General features: G+C 45.6%; 1 protein-coding gene across 1 annotated transcript in view; it reads left to right on the plus strand.

Annotated features, from left to right (window-relative positions):
* Window positions 1-24,743, plus strand: part of SCFD2 (sec1 family domain containing 2) — a 392,631-nt gene that overhangs the window by 346,853 nt on the left and 21,035 nt on the right. The window contains exon 7 of the mRNA XM_061145974.1: window positions 12,737-12,871. Within this exon, the coding sequence (XP_061001957.1) occupies window positions 12,737-12,871 (135 nt within the window). The remainder of the gene's footprint in view (window positions 1-12,736; window positions 12,872-24,743) is intronic.

The raw sequence follows: 24,743 nt of genomic DNA on the forward strand, positions 1-24,743 counted from the left end.
ATCCTCAAGATGAAAGGAGGAAAAAATTCAGTCATAGTGTACAGCAGAAGATAAAAATAAATAAGCCCTGGGGTAGTCAAAACCCAAAGCCAAGACCAGATTTGAACAAAAGTTTTTTCTGTGCGATCTTGGATTGAAACAAAATAAATATCCTCTGTACAAGTCTAGTTCTCCTGGGAAGTTGGTTGTTTAGAGTCAGTTTTGCAGAGAAGAAGCACTTGCAGCAGGAGGATTAAGAGAGGCCCCGGCTGCACCAGGACCAACCAGCAAAGCCAGGGTCAGCAGCACGACCGAGGGGATGTGGTTGTGGCTACAAGAGTCTGATCTCCTCGGCCATCTTCAGGTGGCCAGATTTAAGAAGATGTCGGAGTTGGTTTTTCAGAATCGTCTCTGACTTATGTGTAATGTCAGAAACTAATGCTGTGCTCAGAGTCTTTCTTCAAGGGTTGGAATCAGGTCAGTAAGAACTTTCTAGACTGAATCATACGTTATCTCCACCATGAAAAGGAACCAAAGACATAGAAAGAAGTATTTTATTTTTCATATTCTGATTAACTATGGGATATTAAAAGTCCAGTTTGTTCTGGAACAGATACTAGCCATTTGACAGCAAAAAGAGAGTTTCTATGTTTTTTGAAGCCTCATCTGTTTCATGTGTAACACCCATGGAGGTCTTGTTAGGTTCTACCTACCCTTCAAGCTAGCCTCATGAGACTGTCATAAAGGACCACATTGTGACCTCCATGGCCCTGAGCATTTTTTACTTCATGGCTCTCTTCCTATATTAAAATATGTATTTATATATGTGAATAAATATTTATTAAGTTTTATATGGGGCTTCCCTGGTGGCTCAGATGGTAAAGAATCTGCCTGCAATGCAGGAGACCCAGCTTCGATCCCTGGGTTGGGAAGACCCCCTGGAGAAGGACATGACAACCCACTCCAGTATTCTTGCCTGGAGAAATCCCCTGGACCCAGGAGTCTGGCAGGCTGCAGTCCATGGGTCACAAAGAGTCAGACCTGACTGAGTGACTAACACTAAGACTAAATATTATATAATAAAATTTATAAATATATTCACTTGAATATATACGTTGAATATATAATTCATATATTTATATGAATATTCTTATATTTGCATATATTCAATTGTGTACATGTAATTATACAGTTACATTGGTATAAAGACAAATATATTTATATTATATATCAAAACATTATCTTTCACCTAAAAGTTCATATTGTTCTTCTGATTTTAAAAGAAATTAATGCATTTTCGTGGATTGCTAACAGTCTCAGGGCCCTAGGCATCATGCATTCTATGCCTCCTGCTTGAGTCTTCTCTGTGGTCATAGCCTGCACCGGCACCAGTCTGCCCAGGATGGGAACATAGCTCACCCATAGGCAGCGGCGGGCATTTTTCTCCTCTGGAGTAACCATCGTGACCATCCGTGAAGCTGTCCATGCAGCTACCCAGGAGCTGTTTGCTTTGGTCCCAGAGTGACAGCTGAGGAGTGAAGGAACTAGACTCACAAGGAGGGAAGGATGGGGGCAGGCGTCTCCTGGCTTAAAACTCTCACGTCCTAGAGGAGCCACTTTCTCTGAACCAGCTCCAGACATGATTCTAGCATTCCTCCAGGGGACATGCCAATTACACAAGAGCCATTGTGCTCAGAGAAGCCTAGAGCCCTGACTTTCTGTCCAGTATTTATAGTTCTCCCCGTCTAATGCAGTTTACTAAGCGGGGGTCATTTTTATCATAAGCAATCTTGCTTGGCTAGAGTTTGACATTCTTCCCTTATCAGGTTTCCAGGGAAACAGAGCTCAAAAGTTAACCAAAGGTCAAATTCTTATGCAGAAGGGAAAAGAGGTTTAATAATCCTTTGCCTACCACAAGCAACCTGCCAGTTATTAAGGAAATAACTAATATTTCAATTCAGACTTTACGGTGTGTCTGTGGTAGAGACATGCTATGTATGTTCCCCAAACTCGATTTCTGTTTCCTCCTGGCACAATTAGACCATGCTTTCTAAGTTCCCTTGCAGGTAGGTGTAGGTTTATGATTAATTCTGACCAATGAACAATGGCTGGACACGATACAGATCACCTTCAGCCCATAAAATCTCTCTGGAAATCCTCCACACTGTCTCATCCTCAGTTGATGAGATGCAAAGGCTTCCGTGTGGGATTCCAGAGCCCTGGGGGGTGGTGGGGGCTGCCCAACAGCAGGAACATGGATGTCTGTCTGAATGATCGTGTAGAGCGGAGACCCCCTACTGCCGGGAAACACTGAAGGTGGTAGAAGCAAGGAAGAGGGATGAGTTTGTCTGTGTGTTTAATCCCTCTCCTTCCCCCCGAAAGATGAACTGCCAGTGAATGTTTGATTAGGAAAATTAAATTACTCTCGTTAACATCTCATGAAGTCAGACTACATGACTGATCCCCTTTCTAACACATGAGGAAAACTGAACAGGGCCCTAGGGAAAGACATCTGTCTTCCCCTCACCCCCTTCTCTGGGCCTTTGCTGAGACGTAAGTAGCTTCTGGCTGAATAGAAAACCCCTTAATAGTTAGAGGAGTCTCATCTAAGGAGCTACTGCCAGGGCTTCCCTGGTGGCTCAGTGTTACAGAATCCACCCACCAGTGCAGTAGACACAGGTTTGGCCCCCGGTCCAGGAAGATCCCACATGCCGAGGAGCAGCTGAGCCCCTGCGCCCCAAGTGTCCAGCCTGCACTCCATGACAGGAGACACCCCGGCAACGCGAGGCCCTCACAGGCACCTGGGGAGCAGCCCCCCTCACCACGGCAAAGAGTACCCTGCACAGGAAAAGTAAATAAATTAAAATAAGAAAGACTCAAAGCCTTAAAATATAACAAAGAAGAAGCTACTGCCAAAGCCATTCATTCTAGTCAGATTTCAGTGACATGATGTGGGGCAGAAAAAAATCCAAACTAAGTGAGGTAGAAGCCAAAAGTTCTCATGATTAAAACCCTGATGGGGAAAACTAAGAAAGTGGTTGCTAACGAGTCATGAGACAAGTATTGCTTTGAACCCGAGAAAGTCTTTTCCTAAATCGAGCCCTTTAAATGAACAATGTTATTTAGTTGTTCTGTCCTTAGTTGTTTTGAAGAAGAATCTAGAGGTCTTTTTCTATATAATGTTCAAGTGGCAAAACTTATCAGCATCTCTTTTTTTTCTTGACTGTGCTGCACAGATTGTGGGATCTCAGTTCCCTGACCAGGGGTTGAACTCGGGCCCCAGCAGCAAAAGCACCAAGTCCTAATCACTGGACCGTAAATCACTGTAAATTCTCTCTTTCCCTCTTTTTTTTTTTAATTGAAGTAGAGTTGTTTGCAATATTGTTAGTTCAGGTATATAGTACAGTGATTCAGTTATAAGTATATAAATTCTTTTTCAGATTATTTTCCCTTATAGGTTATTACAAAATATCAAGTATAGTTCCCTGTGTTATACAATAGGTCCTTGTTGATTATCTGTTTTATATATAGATTATCTGTTTTATATATAGCAGTGTGTATATGTTAATCCCAACCTTCTAATTTATCCCTCCCTGCCCCTTTGCCTTTTGATAACCATAGGTGTGTTTTCCATGTCTGTGGGTCTATTTCTGTTTTGTAAATAAGTTCATTTGTATCACTTTTTTATATTCCACATATAAGTGATATATATTTGTCTTTCTCTGGCTTCCTTCACTTAGTATGATAATCTTTAGGTCCGTCCACCTTGCTGCAAATAGTCTTATTCTTTCTAATGGCTGAGCAATACTCTGTGTGTGTGTCTGTGTCTGTGTGTGTCTGTGCGTGTGTGTCTGTGTGTGTCTGTGTGTGCGTCTGTGTATGTGTGTCTGTGTGTGTGTGTCTCTGTGTGTGTGTCTGTGTGTGTGTCTGTGTCTGTGTGTCTGTGTGTGTCTGTGTGTGTGTCTGTATGTGTGTGTACACCACATCGCCTTATTCTTTCTAATGACTGAGCAATACTCTGTGTGTGTCTGTGTGTGTGTGTCTGTGTGTGTGTCTGTGTCTGTGTGTCTGTGTCTGGGTGTGTCTGTGTGTGTGTGTCTGTGTGTGTCTGTGTGTGTCTGTGTGTGTGTACACCACATCGCCTTATTCTTTCTAATGACTGAGCAATACTCTGTGTGTGTCTGTGTGTGTATCTGTGTGTGTGTGTCTGTGTGTGTGTGTCTGTGTGTGTCTGTGTGTGTGTACACCACATCGCCTTATTCTTTCTAATGGCTGAGCAATACTCTGTGTGTGTCTGTGTGTGTGTCTGTGTCTGTGTGTGTGTGTCTGTGTGTGTGTGTCTGTGTGTGTCTGTGTGTGTGTCTATGTGTGTCTGTGTGTGTGTCTGTGTCTGTGTGTCTGTGTCTGTGTGTGTCTGTGTGTGTGTCTGTGTGTGTGTGTCTGTGTGTGTCTGTGTGTGTGTGTCTATGTGTGTCTGTGTGTGTCTGTGTGTGTGTACACCACATCGCCTTATTCTTTCTAATGGCTGAGCCATACTCTGTCTGTGCCTGTGTGTGTGTGTACGCCACACCTTCCTTATTCATTCCTCTGTCAGTGGACATCTAGCTTGTCTCCATGTTCTGGCTATTGTAAATAGTGCTGCAGTGGACATCGGGGTGCATGTATCTTTAAATTAACCATACTTATATCGTTTAATGAGTTTTTGGTTACCAGTGAAAATAGAAAAAAGAAAAAAGCTGAAAGCAGTTTGAACAAGAAAGGTAATGTATTGGACTCTATGATTTAAAAGGCAGAGAAGGGACAGCTTCAAGTGGTGAGGAGCCACGGCTGGGGTGATGCTGAGAAACAGCAGAGAGGAGCAGGCTCCCGCCTGCTTTCCCTGCCTTCCAGTTCCTGGGCTCCTGTGGGCAGCCGAACAGATCTAGATGGCAAAGCACAAATATGGTTTGCAGGCCAGCCTCCCAGAACTGAGCGCAGAAGAGAGGATTTGGGCTTGAGAGACAACAGCTTAATAACCATCACATCTCATTATAAAACATGATATTTCGAAATTGCTATCCTGGGGCTTCCCTTCCCCCACCGAGAGTTAGACCATAAAGAAAGCTGAGTGCTGAAGAATTGATGCTTTTGAACTGTGGTGTTGGAGAAGACTCTTGAGAGTCCCTTGGACTGCAAGGAGATCCAACCAGTCCATCCTAGAGGAGATCAGTCCTGGGTGTTCATTGGAAGGACTGATGCTGAAGCTGAAACTCCAATACTTTGGCCACCTGATGTGAAGAACTGACTCATTGGAAAAGACCCTGATGCTGGGAAAGATTGAAGGCAGGAGGAGAAGGGGACGACAGAGGATGAGATGGTTGGATGGCATCACCGACTCAATGGACATGAGTTTGAGTAAACTGTGGGAGTTGGTGATGGACAGGGAGGCCTGGCGTGCTGCCGTCCATGGGGTCACAAAGAGTCGGACACGACTGAGTGACTGAACTGAACTGAACTGGGGCTTCTCTGTTGGCTCAGCGGTAGAGAATCAACCTGCCAATACAGGAAACGGATTTGATCCCTGGGCTGGGAAGATCCCACATGCTGCGGAGCAGCTAAGCCCATGTGCCGTAACTATTGAGCATGCTCTCTAGAGACTGGGAGCCACAGCTACTGACGTCCGCGTGCCCTAGAGCCCATGCTGTGCAACAAGGGAAAGCACTGCAGTGAGAAGCCCAAGCGCTGCGTCTCGGCAGCAGCCCCACCGCACTGCCATGGAGAAAAGCCCGTGTAACAATGAAGGCCCAACACAGCCAAAATTAAAAGCAAAATTATTTTTAAAAATTGCTATCATATAAGAAGACAATCATGTGACAATGTCGTGTGAATGTCATAGGAGAGAGTGCAGTCAGAAAAAGCGAGTATTACATTACAGAGGTATGAGAGGCAGTTCATTAAGAAAAGCACTTTGATTACTTCTCTGGATTATGTGATGTGTCTGTTATCTGTGGCTTTTCCGTACTTAATTTGTGGCTGCCTTTCTCAATCTAAATAAATGTTATCTACGTATCTTAAAAAATAATAAAACATGTTTACAGCCTTGCCCAGTAACATTCCATGATCACAAAGTCCCGAGAATGAAGGTGTAAGGGAATAGCACTTCCAAATCTCTGCTCACCCTCAAGGGGAGGCTGACTCGAAGGGCCTTTCTCCCTAGAGCTGCAGTCCCCAGGGCTGAGCTGAACGTGGAGCAATGGAGAAAGGGGATGTCTAACCCCTCATGCTTCCTTCTTCCCCTGTCTCCAGTCTACGCAGGGGCTCCCGGGGCCCTGAGCACAGACCGGTCACCCTGGTACCCTGTGCCTCGCACGAGGGGGCCCCGACATAGTGTTCTTGCTGGACAGGGGGACTGCCTCTTCCCTGCGCCTGAGCTCTTCTTGGGGTCACTGGTCATCCTGCTTGCGAAGGTGCATCCAGCGGCGAGCAGCAGCCTTCTTCTGGTGTTTGTAGGCTGAGCGGTGTACTCCCTCCTCTCTGAAATGTGACAGCCTGTGTGTCTGTATCTGATTCTGCCCAGTGTTATTCTGTATCACTATATGTAGACTAATAAAAGAAATAACTGTCAGCTCCTGGAAAGAAGAAGTGGGCTTTTTATTTATCTTCTTTTTGTGCTTTGTAACAGAATTTTATTAAGTTGCAAGTAGCAGAAATCTGAAACATAGTGGCTTAAACATCTAGGTTTTGTCTTGTCACATATGTAGGTTCTGATTCAGTCCTTCTGTGTCGTAGTAATGCCACGAGTCTCCACTGACCCAGATTTCTTCCAGCCCTCTGCTGTAGCATCTCCAAGAAATGGTTCAGGTTTCCACAGTGGCTGCTGGGACTGCCGCCGTCACTTTCATATTCCAGGCAGCAGAAAAGAGAAAGGGGAGGAAGGTTTCTAGAAGTCCCATTCCCCTTCTTCTTGCATATCATTCTCCAAAACTTCCAGACTCAGCAGCAAGAAAGGCTGCAGAATGGAGTCTTTCAGCCAATTGATCATGTGCCTGGCCGAAAACTGGTTCTATTTCTAAGGAAGCAGTTGATGAATGTTTGATAAGTTAGCAGAGTATTGGCCAAAGGACTTCTCTGTGGAGAGCAGTTTAGAGAGATTAAAGTTTAAGAGATTAAATATCCAGAAAGGCTGAGATGGTAGAAAATTTCTCAAGACAGTTTACGCAGGGAGGAGGGCTTGGAAAATTCACAGGCCATTCTGTGAACTTTTTTTTAAACATTGAAAATACATATTGGATTGTTTTGATTCCAAAATTATACCTGTTAATTTCTGAAGTTTTGGAAAAAGAAGAGAGTCCCCTAACTCGCAGAACCTAGCATTAGCCCTCGTTTACATTTTCGTGTGCTTTATTCCAACCTCTTCTAGACATAAATAACTTATTAATTTTTAACAAGTGAGGGGAAAAAGACCATTCTTGATCTGTGTGAGTATGTGTGGGTGTAGATGTGTGTGTAGTGGTGTTTTAACTGCTTTTTAAAAAAGGAATACAGTGAAAAGACTTCCTCCCACCTTAGTCTCTTCTCTGGTCCCCCACTTCATGACCACTGCTCTTGGTGGTTCTGGATATCACACCTGAGTTTATTTTTTGCATGTTTCAGCAAATGCAAACTTTCATATTCCCTTTGGCACATTTTACGCAAGTGCCTGTTATTCGTGCTGCTCCTCATCTTGCTTTCTCCACTCACAATTGATTCTCACCTTCCTTTCTCCTATCAACACAGAGCTCCCCTCCTCACTTCCACAGCATTCCTTCATGTGGATGGATTCTGTTTGTTAAACAGCTCCCTATTGATGGGCACATGAGTTTGCAATCTTTTGCTGTAATAAACAAATAGACTTTTATGGATCTCATTTGCATACAGTAGCATATTTGTAGGATTAAGTCTTAGATGTGGGATTGCTAGGTGAGATGCATTCATAACTTTGATAGGTATATCCAGATTACTCTCTATGCTGATTGTAACAATTTACACTCCAACAAGCAGTATATGAGCATGTCTGTTTCCCTAAGACCTCATCAAAAGAGTGTATTTTCAAACTTCTGCATTTTTGCCTGTATGAAATTTTAAAAATCTAACTTGGTGTTACAGCTTTATAATGAGGAGGCTGACTCATAGCTTTGTTTGTTTTTAAATTTCCATGTCTCTGCTCACTGCTTTCCCTTTCGTGAACATTTGCCTATGAGATCTTTGGGCACACAATGGTCTGTTTAATTAATAAATAGAGGAGAGCCGCAGCCTCAGTTGAACAGTTGCTATTTCTCCCTGCAGCTTATCCCTGTTAAATGCTCTAGTTACCTTCTAGCTGAGTGATTATTTATGATTGTGATGATTTATACCCTGATTTATTTCTAAGATATTTCAAGTAAGAAAGTTGGAATAAGGGGAAACTAAGAGTAAAACATGACTGTAGGGAAAGCAAGACGAGGCCAGAGATGAAGTCAGCGCCCCAGATGTCCTCAACACTGACTAGAGGTTGGTCACAGATCTGACCAGTACAAAGAGAGACACAGTTCACCGCATCTCTGCAGTGCTGGCTTTCCGGAGTCTGTGATAGATACAGTAGAGGGCTTCGAGAGCAGACACTCCTCTTCCTTCGCCCTCATGGTCCCACTGGGGTGCCGTACAGAACTGGAGCAGCAAAGGCAGCCACACGACTGGGAGGAAAGCAGTCCGGCTGATGGGAAGGGAAGGGGAGAGGAGAAGCTTGGTAGTAAGGAGACCTGGGGAAAGGAGGAAGGGAATGTGCTTAGAATACACACTGGTCAGAGGCAGCTGCCTCCAAAAATTACCTACACCTGGATAGATGTAGCACCATTTACCAAACTGTAGGTGTTGCAAATTCATATCAACTTAATTCTACTGAAATTCTTTTTTTTTTAATTTATTCATTTATTTGACTGTGCCAGGTCTTGGCTGTGGCATGTGGAATCTTTAGTTGCAGCATGTGGGATCTAGTTCCCTTATCAGGGATTGAACCCAGGCCCCCTGCATTGGGAGTGTGGAGTCTTAGCCACTGGACCACCAGGGAAGTCCCCTACTGAAATTCTTATTCACGTGGCATCCTTTCTCTAAGTCCCGACCTTGGTCAGATTTCTTTGGGGCATCTTGGCTTATTTTTTCTGGGCAAGTTGTACTTGGAGTTGACTTCTCTAGAAAAAGGAGATTGCTTTGGGCTTGGTTAGTGACAATACATTGTAAGAAAACATTTGGGATCCTAAAGGAAGGGAGCATAATTCTAAGAATGTTTAGGAAAGACCTGAGAACATCTTCATGTCTATCTAAGTTGACAATATTTTGCTTTTCAGCATACTTCATGCTGAAGGGAATGGCAAACCACTTCAGTATTCTTACCTTGAGAACCCCATGAAGAGAATAAAAAGGCAAAAAGATATGACACTGAAAGATGAACTCCCCAGATCAGTAGGTGCCCAATATGCTACTGGAGAAGAGCAGAGAAATAGCTCCAGAAAGAATTAAGAGGTTGAATCAAAGCAAAAATAGCACCTGATTGTGGATGTGACTCGTGATGGAAGTAAAGTTCGAAGCATAGAAACCTGGAATGTGAGGTCCATGAATCAAGGTAAATTGGAAGTGGTCAAACAGGAGATGGCAAGAATGAATATTGACATTTTAGGAATCAGTAAGCTAAAATGGAATGGAAAGGGTGAATTTAATTCAAATGACCATTATAACTACTATTGTGGGCAAGAATCCCTTAGAAGAAATGGAGTAGCCCTCAGTATCAACAAAAGAGTCAAAAATACAGTACTTGGGTGCAGTCTCAAAAAACGACAAAATGATCTCTGTTCGTTTCCAAGGCAAACCATTCAGTATCACAGTAATCCAAGTCTATGCCCCTGCCACTAATGCTGAAGAAGCTGAAGTTGAACGGTTCTATGAAGACCTACAAGACCTTCTAGAACTAACATCAAGAAAAGATGTCCTTTTCATTATAGGGGACTGGAATGCAAAAGTAGGAAGTCAAGAGATACCTGGAGTAACAGGCAAGTTTGTCCTTGGAGTACAGAATGAAGCAGGGCAAAGGCTAACAGAGTTCTGCCAAGAGAATGCACCGGTCATAACAAACACCCTCTCCCAACAACACAAGAGATGACTCTACACATGGACTTCACCAGATGATCAACACCAAAATCAGATTGATTATATTCTTTGCAGTCGAAGATGGAGAAGCTCTATACAGTCAGCAAAAACAAGACCAGGAGCTGACTGTGGCTCAGATCATGAACTCCTTATTGCCAAATTCAGACTTAAATTGAAGAAAGTAGGGAAAACCTCTAGACCATTCAGGTATGACCTAAATCTAATCCCTTTTGTTTATACAGTGGAAGTAACAGATAGATTCAAAGAATTAGATCTGATAGACAGAGTGCCTGAAGAACTATGGACAGAGATTCCTAACACTGTACAGGAGGTGATGATCGAAACCATCCCCAAGAAAAAGAAATGCAAAAAGGCAAAATGATTGTCTGAGGAGGGCTTACAGATAGCGGAGAAAAGAAGATAAGAGAAAGGAAAAGGAGAAAAGGAAAGATATATCCATCTGAATGCAGAGTTCCAAAGAATAGCAAGGAGAGATAAGAAAGCCTTCCTCACTGATCAATGCAAAGAAATAGAGGAAAACAACAGAATGGGAAAGACTAGAGATCTCTTCAAGAAAATCAGAGATACCAAGGGAAAATTTCATTCAAAGATGGGCTCAATAAAGGACAGAAATGGTATGGACCTAACAGAAGCAGAAGAGATTAAGAAGAGGTGGCAGGAATACACAGAAGAACTGTACAAAAAAGATCTTCATGACCCAGATAATCATGAAGATGTCATCACTCACACTCACCTAGAGCCGGACATTCTGGAATGTGAAGTCAGGTGGGCCTTAGGAAGCATCACTATGAACAAAGCTAGTGAAGGTGATGGAATTCCAGCTGAGCTATTTAAAATCCTAAAAGATGATGCTGTGAAAGTGCTGCACTCAATATGTCAGCAAATGTGGAAAACTCAGCAGTGGACACAGGACTGGAAAAGGTCAGTTTTCATTCTAATCCCAAAGAAAGACAATGCCAAAGAATGTTCAGAATACTGCATAATTGCACTCATCTCACACGCTGGCAAAGTAATGCTCAAAATTCTCCAAGCTATGTTTCAACAGTGCATGAACCGAGAACCTCCAGATATTCAAGCTGGGTTTAGAAAAGGCAGAGGAACCAGAGATCAAATTGCCAACATCCATTGGATCATAGAGAATGCAAGAGAATTCCAGAAAAACATCTACTTCGGCTTCATTGACTATTCTAAAGACTTTGACTGGGTGGATCACGACAAACTGTGGAAAATTTTTCAAGAGATAGGAATACCAGACCACCTTACCTATCTCCTGAGAAATCTGTATGTAGGTCAAGAAGCAACAGTTAGCACTGAACGTGGAACATTAGACTGGTTCCAAATTGGGTAAGGAGTACGTCAAGGCAGTATATTGTCACCTTGCTTATTTAACTTATATGCAGAGTACAACATGCAAAATGCCAGGCTGGATGAAGCACAAGCTAGAATCAAGACTGCTGGGAGAAATATCAATAACCTCAGCTATGCAGATAACACCACCCTTATAGCAGAAAGTGAAGAGGAAGTAAAAAGCCTCTTGATGAAAATGAAAGAGGAGAGTGGAAAAACCTGGCTTAAACCTCAACATTCAGAAAACTAAGATCATGGCATCCAGTCCCATCACTTCATGGCAAATAGATGGGGAAACAGTGGAAACAGTGAGAGACTATTTTTGGGGGCTCCAAAATCACTACAGATGGTGACTGCAGCTATGAAATTAAAAGACAGTTTTTCCTTGGAAGAAAAGCTATGACCAACCTAGACAGCATGTTAAAAAGCAGAGACATTACTTTGCCAGCAAATGTCCATCTAGTCAAAGCTATGGTTTTTCCAGTAGTCATGTATGGATGTGAGAATTGGACCATAAAGAAATCTGAGTGCCAAAGAATTGATGTTTATGAACTGTGATATTGGAGAAGACTCTTGAGAGTCCCTTGGACAGCATGGAGATCAAACCAGTCAATCCTAAAGGAGATCAAACCTGAATATTCATTGAAAGAACTGATGCTGAAGCTATAGTTCCAATACACTGGCCACGTGATGCAAAGAGCTGGCTCATTAGAAAAGACCCAGCTGCTGGAAAGGATTGAAGGCAGGAGGAGAAGGGGACGACAGAGATGAGATGATTGGATGGCATCACTGACTTGATGGACATGAGTTTGAGGAAGCTCCAGGGGTTGGTGATGGACAGGGGAAGGTTGGTGATGGACACGCTAGGGAAGCCTAGCGTGCTGCAGTCTTTTGGTTGCAAAGAGTCGGACATGACTGAGTGACTGAACTGAACTTATACTTCAGGCATTAAATTGTCACTTTAAATCTAGATTGAAAAATCAGCCATCCTATAACTATAGCTCTGGTAAGAGTTGTTTGCTTGTGGAAGGGTGTATGAGAAACAAAAAATAGTGCTAGTATAGTGGAATAAACATTTTTCCCAAAAAATCAATGTTGTTATATTGTCTTTTCACACACACACAAAACCATAGCCATTGCTCAGGATCAAAAATAAACTTGTTTTGCTTCGTTTGGTTCAGATAAAGCAATCTTCTCTCAAGACGAACCAAACAAACCCTTTTACTTACAGCACAATATTTTGTCTTTCCAGGCATCCTATAAACCACTGTTGAAGCAGGTCGTGGAGGAAATATTTAACCCCGAGAGGCCAGATCCAGTTGACATTGAACACATGTCTTCAGGCCTCACTGATCTCCTTAAAACTGGATTCAGCATGTTCATGAAGGTAAAGTCACTGTGACAAGGTAATCCTAAGTGTAATGCTATCTTTGCTGGGCTTGAAAATGCTGGTACCTCCTTAACCCTGGTGTGTATCACAAAAGAGAATGTCTGGCCTTTCTGAAATCAGGTACAATCTTCATGTAACTTTTGCTTATAAGCAGCCTGATCCTCTAGCTTCCCTTGACCTAAGTATTATGATCTTTTCTGATCAAGAGGTAAGGACAGAGCTTCCTCCAGGGTAGCGCTACTGAAAGTATCCCTCCTGGTTCACATTTTCACTTAACACAAATCCACATACAGATCTTAGTGGTAGTATTGTGCCCTTAATTCTAGAGCTTACTGTGTGGGATAACAAGTAACTCTCCTCAGTCATATAACCAGCATCATCCCACAATCCGTTTGAAAATGACTTTTATTTTGGCTTAACAGACTCCTGGGTGACAAGTACGAGAATTTCTCTAGCTAATATCGAGACTAAGTCAAAATTACCAAACCGCCTTTGCCGTGGAGATGAAAGGAGGAAAAGTACACAAATGTGATCTATTTTTAACCCACTGTAAAGTTTCTAAATTTAAAAAGCTCTAAATGAGATTACAGGCTGACCTCCTCGTCTATGCCAGGATTTCGGTTGTAATAACTCTTGGAAATAACAGAATGTTTTGCCAGTTTCAAAGCGTCTTTGAAATCATGAATTAATCTTCATAGATGATCTGGCCTTTCAGAGTTCAATAAATGCATATGCCAGGAAAACTGGTCCGCTCCAAAAGCCAGAGGGCGGAAGCCAGTCAGACTCTAAACCAAGCAGCGAGCAGCTGGAATGGACTGTAGGTCTCCTCCCCAGTGCTTCCAGTCATCATCAGCTTCTGATGCAAAATGTGGCTGGGGCATTTTCCCTCTACCTGTTTGTTTGTTTGTTTGTTTGTTTTTTTAAATAATACAGCACAGATCAGCTTCTCAAAAGTGTTCAAGGGCTCCTGTGTAAATGTGAGCCAGGGTTGTCTAGCAGCTCTTCATACTGGTTGGTTTTTACAGATGCTTCCGAGCTAGATGTGCTTTCTTTCTCCATCTGAGCACTCTATTGCTTCATTCATAAGCTTGGACTTAACCTTCAAGAGAAACTAAAATAAGAAGTGTGGATTTTCCTGCCCTTGTTGGTCAGGTCTGAGCACAGCCCACTGTGACCTTTTGCAGTCAGCCTGCTGCATCCATAGTCTGGCCAAGGGCCCAAGTGGAGGCTCGAACTCGCCCGAGCAGAGCGCTGATTTGCAAAGAGGCGCGGTGTCAGTGAGAGGAGGCCTTAACTTGCCCGAACATAACTCGCCAATGATGTTCTACAGAAGAACGGTTTCCTGGCAAAAGGGTTCTGTGACAATATGTCACAGAACATTATTAAACAGAAAATTAAACCGAAAGTCTTTGCTGTCACATGTCACAGTGCCTTTAATACGCTAATGGACTTTGCAACTCTCCGACGGCCGACTCAGGCCGTCTGTTATAGGAGGACGGTCCACTTGTATTTTCCATCACTGTTTCATGAACCATGAGACATTACATCTTTAAATTACCCTTTTAAACTCTACACAGTATTTTCTGCAGCTCTCCTTGCAGTCGGAAGCTTCACTGTCCTGAGACGGGCTTTGCCTGGGGGATGTTTAGGACTGTCCTGGGCCATCACTGGGCTGCCAAGTTTCTCTCCATTCAAATCCCTGGAGTTAGGGCTCGTACAGAGATGCTCCTGCCCCCAGAGATGGGTCCCAAAGGGAGGTTTCCATTTAATGGATTTAAGAAAAAGAATTGTGCGTTCTCCCAGCAGCTGCCAGGACCCACTCCTCAGCCCCCAGCTGCTGGGCCTCTACACTCACTTACCAGGGGCATCTCATTTGTCTGCAGGTGGTGGGAGAGTCTTGGTGGACTAGGCAGAACCCTCCCCACCCCAGCACCCCAAGGGAGAATCGTTTTATTTTGTCTCTACCTGGACCTCTATGACTGGCTCTTCTCATCATTCCAGAGAACTTGGCAGGGAAAGTTACTGGCAGCCCACGTGTCAGGGTTTGAACAAAACTGTGGTAAATGAAAAGAGGAACACTGGGCTTTGAGGAACCGCTTTGGTTTGGTTTAAGGCCGGTGGAAAGAAGAGGATGTGGGGGGAGGAGGCAGAGGCTCTCATGGCCACGGCCGTTCACCAGTCTCCCTGGTCCTGTTCTCGGAGGCTTCTCACTACCAGAGTCAGGCAGCTAAGCTGTGGTCACCTGTACCCGCGGATCACCATTCTCACATTCAGACCTTACAATGACCCTTTCATTATCCCTGCTTTACCCACGGGGAAACTGAAGCCCAGAAGGGGTAAGCAGTAGATATGAGCTTTCAGAAGGCTCGGGTTGGGTCGTCCTCCCCCCACTTCTAGGTGTTTTCTGAACAGCACGCAGGAAGTGGGACACCAGGATTCGTCCCCAGACCCACCTTATTCCAAAGCCCACGCAACACTTCTTGGCACCAGGATGCTACGGGGTATTCTGTTGGAAGTTCAGTATTTGTGTCATGAACTCTTTTCTTCCTGCTGACGCATTAGCACAGATGCTTTCCCTCTCCAGTATCTATGCAGTGCCTCAATCAGTTCCCAGCCCGGAGTGAACCTCAGAACAGCCCAGGTGGGGGCACTCTCCCGCGGTCATCTGCTGGGACTGCTTCTCTGGGACTCAGTCCAGGGACTCCTGGGCTGTACAGCCCCGGGAGGAGAAATGTGCACAGCGGTGCTGGGTTGCCTCCATACGCTGCAGCTTCATTCTGTATCAGCAGCCGACAGCCATTGCTTTCCTGCCACTTGCTGCCCTGCTCTTTGCCTCTGGGACCTGTTTCCCCCTCTTCTCACTCAGAGCCAACCGAAGCTAAGCCTGAAAGGACCAAACAGAACCTGATGAAATAAAGGTGTCCATGTGGCCTCCTTCTCTGCTTGGGGTGCTGCTCGTCCAAATGGGAGTGCCGTGGTGCCGGAAAGGGAGCTGTCTCTGGACTCACATGGTTTCACAGATGACATTGGCTCAGAGTCATCAGAGGGAGAACCTGCAGCCTAGGCAGGGGGTGAGAAGCCGGGGAGAGATGTGCTAGTAAGTAGACGAGTAGGTGTTCCCGCAGGGTGTGCTGTGGGCCCCACAGCGGTGACAGGAAGACCATAGGAGAGGGGTTTCCAGGCCCCAGGGTATCGTCAGGGCGCCTTACCTGGTGCACACACCCCTGCGGCTGCGTGTACTCCCGCTTTATCATGATACATCTCTATCATTACACACTGCAGTGAAGTGAAAGTCGCTCAGTCATGTTCGACGCTTTGTGGACTATAAATTGATTTGATAATAGTACCCACTTTATAGGGCTGTTGTGAGAATGCAGTGAGTTCATACATACAACGGTGCCTGTCCTACAGTAAGTGCTATTCAGTCCTGTCCGACTCTTTGCGACCCCATGAACCGCAGCACGCCAGGCCTCCCTGTCCATCACCAACTTCCGCAGTCCACCCAAACCCATGTCCATCGAGTTGGTGATGCCATCCAACCATCTCATCCTCTGTTGTCCCCTCTCCTCCTGCCCTCAATCTTTCCCAGCATCAGGGTCTTTTTTAATGAGTCAGCTCTCCACATCAGGGGGCCAAAGTATTGGAGTTTCAGCTTCAACATCAGTCTCTCCAATGAACACCCAGGACTGATCTCCTTCAGGATGAACTGGTTGGATCTCCTTGAAGTCCAACGGACTCTCAAGAGTCTTCTCCAACACCACAGTTCAAAAGCATCAATTCTGTGTTTAGCTTTCTTAGTCCAACTCTCATATCCACACATGACCAGTGGAAAAACTATAGCCTTGACTAGACAGACCTTTGTTGGCAAAGTAATGTCTCTGCTTTTTAATATGCTATCAGGTTGGTCATAACTTTCCTTCCAAGGAACAAGCATCCTTTAATTTCATGGGTGCAATCACCATCCGCAGTGATTTTGGAGTCCAGAAAAATAAAGTCAGTCACTGTTTCCACTGTTTCCCCATCTATTTGCCATGAAGCGATGGGACCGGATGCCATGATCTTAGTTTTCTGAATGTTGAGCTTTAAGCCCACGTTTTTACTCTCCTCTTTCAGTTTCATCAAGAGGCTCTTTAGTTCTTCTTCACTTTCTGCCATAAGGGTGGTGTCATCTGCATATCTGAGGTTATTGGTATTTCTCCCAGCAATCTTGATTCCAGCTTCTGCTTCCTCCAGCCCAGCGTTTCTCTTGATGTACTCTGCATATAAGTTAAATAAGCAGGGTGACAATATATAGCCTTGACGTACTCCTTTTTCTATTTGGAACCAGTCTGGTGTTCCATGTCCAGTTCTAACTGTTGCTTCCTGACCTGCATACAGATTTCTCAAGAGGCAGGTCAGGTGGTCTGGTATTCCCATCTCTTTCAGAATTTTCCACAGTTTATTGTGATACACACAGTCAAAGGCTTTGGCGTAGTTAATAAAGCAGAAATAGATATTTTTCTGGAACTCTCCTGCTTTTTCGATGATCCAGCGGATGTTGGCAATTTGATCTCTGGTTTCTCTGCCTTTTCTAAAACCAGCTTGAACATCTGGAAATTCTCGGTTCACGTATTGCTGAAGCCTGGCGTGGAGAATTTTGAGCATTACTTTACTAGCGTGTGAGATGACTACAATTGTGTGGTAGTTTGAGCGTTCTTTGGCACTGCCTTTCTTTGGGCTTGGAACGAAAACTGACCTTTTCCAGTCCTGTGGCCACTGCTGAGTTTTCCACATTTGCTGGCATATTGAGTGCAGCACTTTCACAGCATCATCTTTTAGGATTTTAAATAGCTCAGCTGGAATTCCATCACCTTCACTAGCTTTGTTCATAGTGATGCTTCCTAAGGCCCACCTGACTTCACATTCCAGGATGTCCGGCTCTAGGTGAGTGTGAGTGATGACACCTTCATGATTATCTGGGTCACGAAGATCTTTTTTGCACAGTTCTTCTGTGTATTCTTGCCACCTCTTCTTAATATCTTCTGCTTCTGTTAGGTCCATACCATTTCTGTCCTTTATTGAGCCCATCTTTGAATGAAATTTTCCCTTGGTATCTCTGATTTTCTTGAAAAGATCTCTAGTCTTTCCCATTCTGTTGTTTTCCTCTATTTCTTTGCATTGATCAGTGAGGAAGGCTTTCTAATCTCTCCTTGCTATTCTTTGGAACTCTGCATTCAAATGGGTATATCTTTCCATTTCTCCTTTGCTTTTCGCTTCTCTTCTTTACACAGCTATTTGTAAGGCCTCCTCAGATGACCATTTTGCTTTTTTGCATTTCTTTTTCTTGGGGATGGTCTTGATCCCTGTCTCCTGTATAATATCATGAACCTCCATCCATAGTTCATCAGGCACTCTGTCTATCAGATCTAGTCCCTTAAATCTATTTCTCACTTCCACTGTATAATCGTAAGGGATTTGATTTAAGTCATACCTGATTGGTCTAGTGGTTTTCCCTACTTTCTTCAATTTAAGTCTGAATTTGGCAATAAGGAGTTCATGATCTGAGCCACAGTCAGCTCCTGGTCTTGTTTTCGCCGAGTGTATAGAGCTTCTCCATCTTTGGCTGCAAAGAATATAATCAATCTGATTTCAGTGTTGACCATCTGGTGATGTCCATGTGTAGAGTCTTCTTTTGTGTTGTTGGAAGAGGGTGTTTGCTATGACCAGTGCGGTCTCTTGGCAAAACTCCATTGGCCTTTGCCCTGCTTCATTCTGTACTCCAAGGCCAAACTTGCCTGTTACTCCAGGTGTTTCTTCCTACTTTTGCATTTCAGTCCCCTATAATGAAAAGGACATCTTTTTTGGGTGTTAGTTCTAGAAGTCCTTGTAGGTCTTCATAGAACCATTTAACTTCAGCTTCTTCAGCGTTACTGGTCGGGGCATAGACTTGAATTAACGTGATATTGAATGGTTTGCTTTGGAAACGAACAGAGATCATTGTGTCGTTTCTGAGACTGTATCCAAGTACTGCATTTCAGACTCTTTTGTTGACTATGATGGCTACTCCATTTCTTCTAAGGGATTCCTCCCCACAGTAGTAGATATAATGGTCAACTGAGTTAAATTCACCCATTCCATCACATAACATTTAATGATGTTATTAAGAAAATTAAAATAGCAGAAAGTGCTAAGTACATGTTTGCTGTTTTTATTTTGACAAGTTCATGTTCCTGGTCAGAGTGTGGCTCCCCAGAGCCGCCGTGAGAGTCTGTATATCCTTGTGCAGAGCCCACAGGTGGGCCGTTGGTGCTCACGGATTGCCTGCTGAGTGAACTAGTGAATCACATAGGAGAGAACAGACACCTCCCCGCAAAGCCATGAGCACGTCCTATCTCACTCCTGACTTGTTCTTGCTAGGAGATGTGGAGCCTCAGTGCCTGTGGGAAGCTGTGTTTGTACGGCCGCGCTGTGTTTTCCCAGACCCCCTGGTTCTCCCCTGTGAGTCCAGCCTTGGTGTCCTCAGTCTCAGGGGATACGGACTGCCCCGCCTGGGGCAAGCTGTGGAGCCTGTGAGATTCTGTACGTGTGCTGTGATGAGATGGTTCAAGGGAGGCGTGGCCAGCTGGGCTGGACCCTGAGTACCTGGGGATGGAGGCAGAAGCCCAAAATAACTCGAGCCCCTAACCACCAGGAGCCCTACAGAAGTTCTATCTCCACATCCCTGGAGATGGCAAGTGCTCCACCCTACAGGTGCTCCTCAGACAGCCTTGGTGCTGTAGGGAAGTGAGACTTCCATGCCAGATGCTCCGAAGTGGCTCACAGCATTCAGTCTCACTGACGAACATGTCTGCAGATGGTGAAAGTTAGGGATATGCCCATGTGTCCAAGATTCTCTGCATCAAACAAATCCTCTGTGAGAGGAAAGTCAAGGTAGCTGGGTTCTGCCCTTAGTACAGTCAGAACCTCATGTGCCGATACCAGACTGCAACTGGTTAAAGTCACTTCCCTTCCGTTGCTTTAGCACACTTGCCTGTATAAATCAGACTCTCCAGACAAGTCTCTCATCCCCACCTGTCCCGGTTATCAATCAGTACATCAGAAGCCGTGTTGAAACACTGGCTTTAAACATCATTGATCATTTATTTGGTTCATGAATGTGCTGTCTGGGCAGAGCTCAGCGGAGAAGAACTCACCTCCAAGGTTAAGCTGACCATCAACTGGTAGGTAGCTCAGCCCGGCCTGTGAGCTGAAGGCGTCAGTTCCTCTCCACACAGGCTTCTCCATGTGGCCTGAGTGTCCTCACAGCAAGGCAGCCGCATTCCAAGGGCAAGCATCCTGAGAGAGCAGCAGGTGGGAACCTCAGAAGCCACAGAGCGTCACTCCCTCAATGCTCTGTCGGTCAAGGCAGTCACAAATGCCTTCCTGGGTTCAAGGGGAGGGACCTGCTCTCTTCCTGTTAAAAAGGGAACCAGAGCATGAGGAGCAGAAAATATCATTGAGGCCACTTTGGAAAAATACCATCCACCCTCCACTTAAGTGTAGGATTGGCTGTCCAGCCCAGCAAGAGCAGTGTTTGAATTCTAGAAGTTTTCCCTTCAATCTAGAGGACAGAAAATTCACTCATAATTCTGATCTGGTTTCAAAATAAATGAGTCTGGAAAGGCTCTGGTAGCAAAAGGCATGCTTGCTACTTGCCTAAAATCATTTTAAATAATATAATCTTTAAAAAAACTTTAACAAAAAATAAAAAAAGCCTTCCTGAGGGATGAGACACTGAGCCATAGAACTTTGCTCTCCCAAGTTCTCCCCATCAGGCCCTGTCAAGGAAAGAGACAGGCTAGGGAGCAGAGCTGAGCACCCTCGAGGTCATTCTTCCTGCGGTTCTGAGAAAGTGTTTGGAGTCAACTCAGCGTACTCCTCCACCGGAGGCTAGACTTGTGGTTAGCCGCACAGAACTGTCGGCTTCAAAGGGCAGTGCCCTGGGTGGAGGGGAGTATCAAAGTCCAGAGAAACCGCTCTGGCAGAACCTGACTCTTTAAACAGTCAAGTAAGTCTTCTCTCCAAATGCCTGTGCGTGAAGCACCTTGATCTCTGTAGGAAAAACTTGATAGCGATCTAATAAATAAGTTGGACCATGCCGTCCCACTCTCACAACAGCGTTAATTTAATTTAAAATGAGCATGTCTAATAGGCAGCACTTTGAAAATGCGTTTCTGGAATTTGTGGTTTGGATTTCAGTCTCCTGAAAATAATATATTTTATATCTACTCCATGTGTTTGGACTCCAACTTGTTTTGACTAAAGGACATGATTTGTCAAGATGTTTTCTCTGCTGGAATTGGCATGAGGAGGGCGGGTTGTATCTGATGAAATTGCATAAAGCCCTTTGACCTCCTTTTACGAGCGTTGTTAAACTGCGTGTTTTTGTTGTTCCCTTTCTTATATGGCCGTGCTTAACTGCAAAAAAAAGTAAAACATTTATGAAAAACACTCACAGAAGACTCAGTGCTTGCCTCTGGGCCCTCAGTAGGAGTTGCCGTGAGTGCTCCATGGCCTCAGGCAGAGGAGGAAAAGGCCCACAGGATAGAGGGGACAGCTGTTCAGGCCCACCCTGAAAAGCTGGAGCTGAGATACGTTGTTGGCAGTTAACCAAGTGGCCCTAACTTCATCAAGGAAAGCCCTCATTGGGAGGACCGAGGTGTCTCCGAAAACGCGAGGGCAGCCATGCAGTGAGCCTCCGGAAAGATTGGGCCCAAGAACTGGAAAGCCATCAGGAAACCAGACAGTTCTTGAAGACTGGCTGTGGCCTGCGGAAGATGCCAAGAACCATCCCAGCTTCGCTCAGTGAACGAGAGTCACGTGAATGGTGGGAGCTGTGCCGCGGGTGTTGGTGCTTCTTAGGAGCTCTGTCTGGGCCTCGTCTGTCTTAGGTCCGGTCTCCATTCCCAGGGCTGGGTCTCACATTGGGCCAGCCTGGGCCAGGGGCCCATTCCTGCGCCATTCAGTCAAGGTCGGAGGAGGGCAGGACCACACTGTAACTACACAGCTGCCAGGAGCCCACCCCATAACCATGCAGATGGAGGGGACTGTTCATGTGTGAGCTGGACAGACATCTACAGATGCAGCTATGATGGTGTGAAGGAGGCTGTAAGGATAAAGGGCAAAAATGATGAGCTTCAGGTGCAATTTGATGTCAGATCCCTGGACTGAGGATGGTCATCAAGTCCAGCTCCTTATCGTTTACATAAGAAAAACACGACTCAGAGATGAACTGTTGGCTTAGGCCCATTACACTTAATAGCATTTCTGATGAGAGGAAAACGTCTCAGCATTTGGTGTCTGTTGATTAAATCAGCACAAGTCTTGGAATTTGTTTGCAATACTATTTATAACTATTGTTTATATTTTCTTCTTCTTAATTATGCTCCATACTATGGTCTGACTTTTGTGTAACATTTGCTAAATAAGATCCATAAGTTCTAGTGAGTTAGATCTTGGAAAGAATCATTAAACACAGACTTGGTTTTGGCCGGCTACAAACTTTGCCTGCCTGTGAACAATTACCGAGAGCCTCTTGCATGCTAGTCTCTGCCATGGGTGAGGAAGACGCAGACAGGCGAGCTGTCCTACCTGCCACAGCGCAGCTCACGTCGGAGAGCTTACAGTTGGCTAGGGAGAAGGACAGGAACCTTGAGAGCTGTGGGGACAAGAGAGGAGTGGCGTCTGGGCGGGCTGGGAGAGTACAGAGAAGGGGGAGCTTAAGCAGGCAGTCAGAGGAGCTGAGTGTGTCCGACCAGTACGAGTGAGCAACAAGTGATGGGCGTTCTGGGCTAAGTCGAAGGAATTCCAGGGAGCTCCAAATGGCTGGAGCTCAGAGCAGCCTGTGAGGAGTGGAAGATAAGACAGAGAGATAAGCAGAAGGCAGGTCACGAAGGGCTGGAGGCTTGACATTTGACCAGAAACGATGAGGTTTTATGCCATGTTTTTTAGGAATATAGAACCAGTGTGTTGGAGAAGGAAATGGCAACCCACTCCAGTATTCTTGCCTGGGAAATCCCAGGGACAGAGGAGCCTGGCAGGCTACAGTCCATGGGGTCACGAGAGTTGGACACAACTCAGCAACTAAATCACCGAAACAACCAGTGTGTATTTTATAAAGATCACCTGGTCGCAGTGAGAGAGCAGGGAGTGAGGCCAGACTGCCATCAGATTGGGGAGAGAACGTGGGAAGAGTCGGGGTCATTTAGGGGCTGAGGGAGGGAGGGTAAGGATGCAACCCTGGTGGGTCCCCTGGACTGGGCATTGATGGGATGTGCAAGTAAATGAGGGCCTTTTTCAGGGCCCCTCGTCCAGTCGGGGATGATTGGATGGCAGGTGTTTACATTCTCTCTGACTCCGAAGCAGAAGTGGAGAAGAAAATAACTTGTGTTTTAGAGTTTAGGTGCCTGTAAGACAGCTTTGCAGCTCAGCAGAGCCTGGGCCTGCGGTAGCGACCTGGGGACAGGCCCTCTGAGTCCCGGACTGTGGACAGGACAGGGCCACCCAGGGAGGGTGTTTGGGAGAAGAGGCCCCGGCAGTCAGGGACACAGTGTGGGATGGGACAGGTCACGCAAGAGGAGAGCCCGGGAGGCAGGAGAGACGCTGAGGGCTTAGAAAACAGAGAGGTGGGGTGGGGAGGCTCCAGGATGGGGCGCCGTCCACGGCAGCAGATGCAGCAGGGAGGTTGAGCTAATGACAGAGTGACTGGCAGCATGGCAGCCTTTGCACTGAGATGAAGTGAGTCCCACGAGCGGCCTGGGTACTGGCTGACATTGCCGAGGAACTAAAAGTGCAGAGCCCTGAGAGATGAGAGCTAGTAAAGATGCTTTCAGTTTGAAGAATCTGTTTATAAAGGAGGACGTGTGGAATGTATCCCACTCTTCTCCAAGGCAGACCTGCATTTCTGTCTTAGCCCTATAGCTTACGAATTGGAAAACTTGGGACAAGTCACTTCACTGTCTCTGTCTGTAAAATGGAGCTTCTACCTACTTCATAGATTCCAAGATTGTGCAAAGTAATGCCTGCCCCGTGCGTGCGTGCCAAGTCGCTTTAGTTGTGTCCGACTCCCTGCAGCCTTATGGATTATAGCCCGCTAGGCTCCTCTGGCCATGGGGTTCTCCGGGCAGGAATGCTGGAAGTGGGTTGCCTGTTCCCTTCTCCAGGGGAATCTTCCCTACCGAGGGATCAAACCCGTGTCTCCTACTTCTCCTATGTCAGCAAGCAGGTTCTTTGCCCCTAGTACCACGTGGGAACCCCAACCTTGCTTTATTTCCTCCACAGCACTTACTGCTTTCCTTACTTACCAATTTACTTCCGTATTTTGTCATTTTCCCCAACAAAAATATAAACTCTTTGACGGCAGAGATTCTTCTTGGTTCATTCACCGCTGAGTTCCCAGTGCCTAGAGCAGTGGCTGGCCCATAGTGCTTGCTCAGTGGGTATTTGTGGAGTGGATGAATAAGTGAATAAAAAGCGGAGCTGGACCTGAAGTGCTCAGTGGCAGCAGCAGTGCTGTTACTGACTCCTCCTGGGACGAGAGCCGTTACGAGGCCGCCCTCAAAGTCAGCACAGCTGCTCTCAGGGCCCAGGGACCTTTGGGCCAACGCTGCCGTTACGCTGTCCCCCTCCTGCGAGGCCTGCCCACTGTTGGAGGATGGAGGGCCTGACCATTGCCCGTGCTGGGGACAAAGAGTCAGTCATGAAGGGGAACAGGAGGGGAGGAGAACCAGCAGCTGGGTTCCCGGGATGCCCAGAGAACTCCAGGGAACCAGGAGCAGAGGAAACACTTCCCATAGAGACCAGCCAGGACATCAGAAAGTGCTCCTGGGGCCACAGCTGCGGAGAAGGTGTC

This window comes from Dama dama, chromosome 6 (genome assembly GCF_033118175.1).
Source record: "Dama dama isolate Ldn47 chromosome 6, ASM3311817v1, whole genome shotgun sequence".
Taxonomy (NCBI): domain Eukaryota; kingdom Metazoa; phylum Chordata; class Mammalia; order Artiodactyla; family Cervidae; genus Dama; species Dama dama.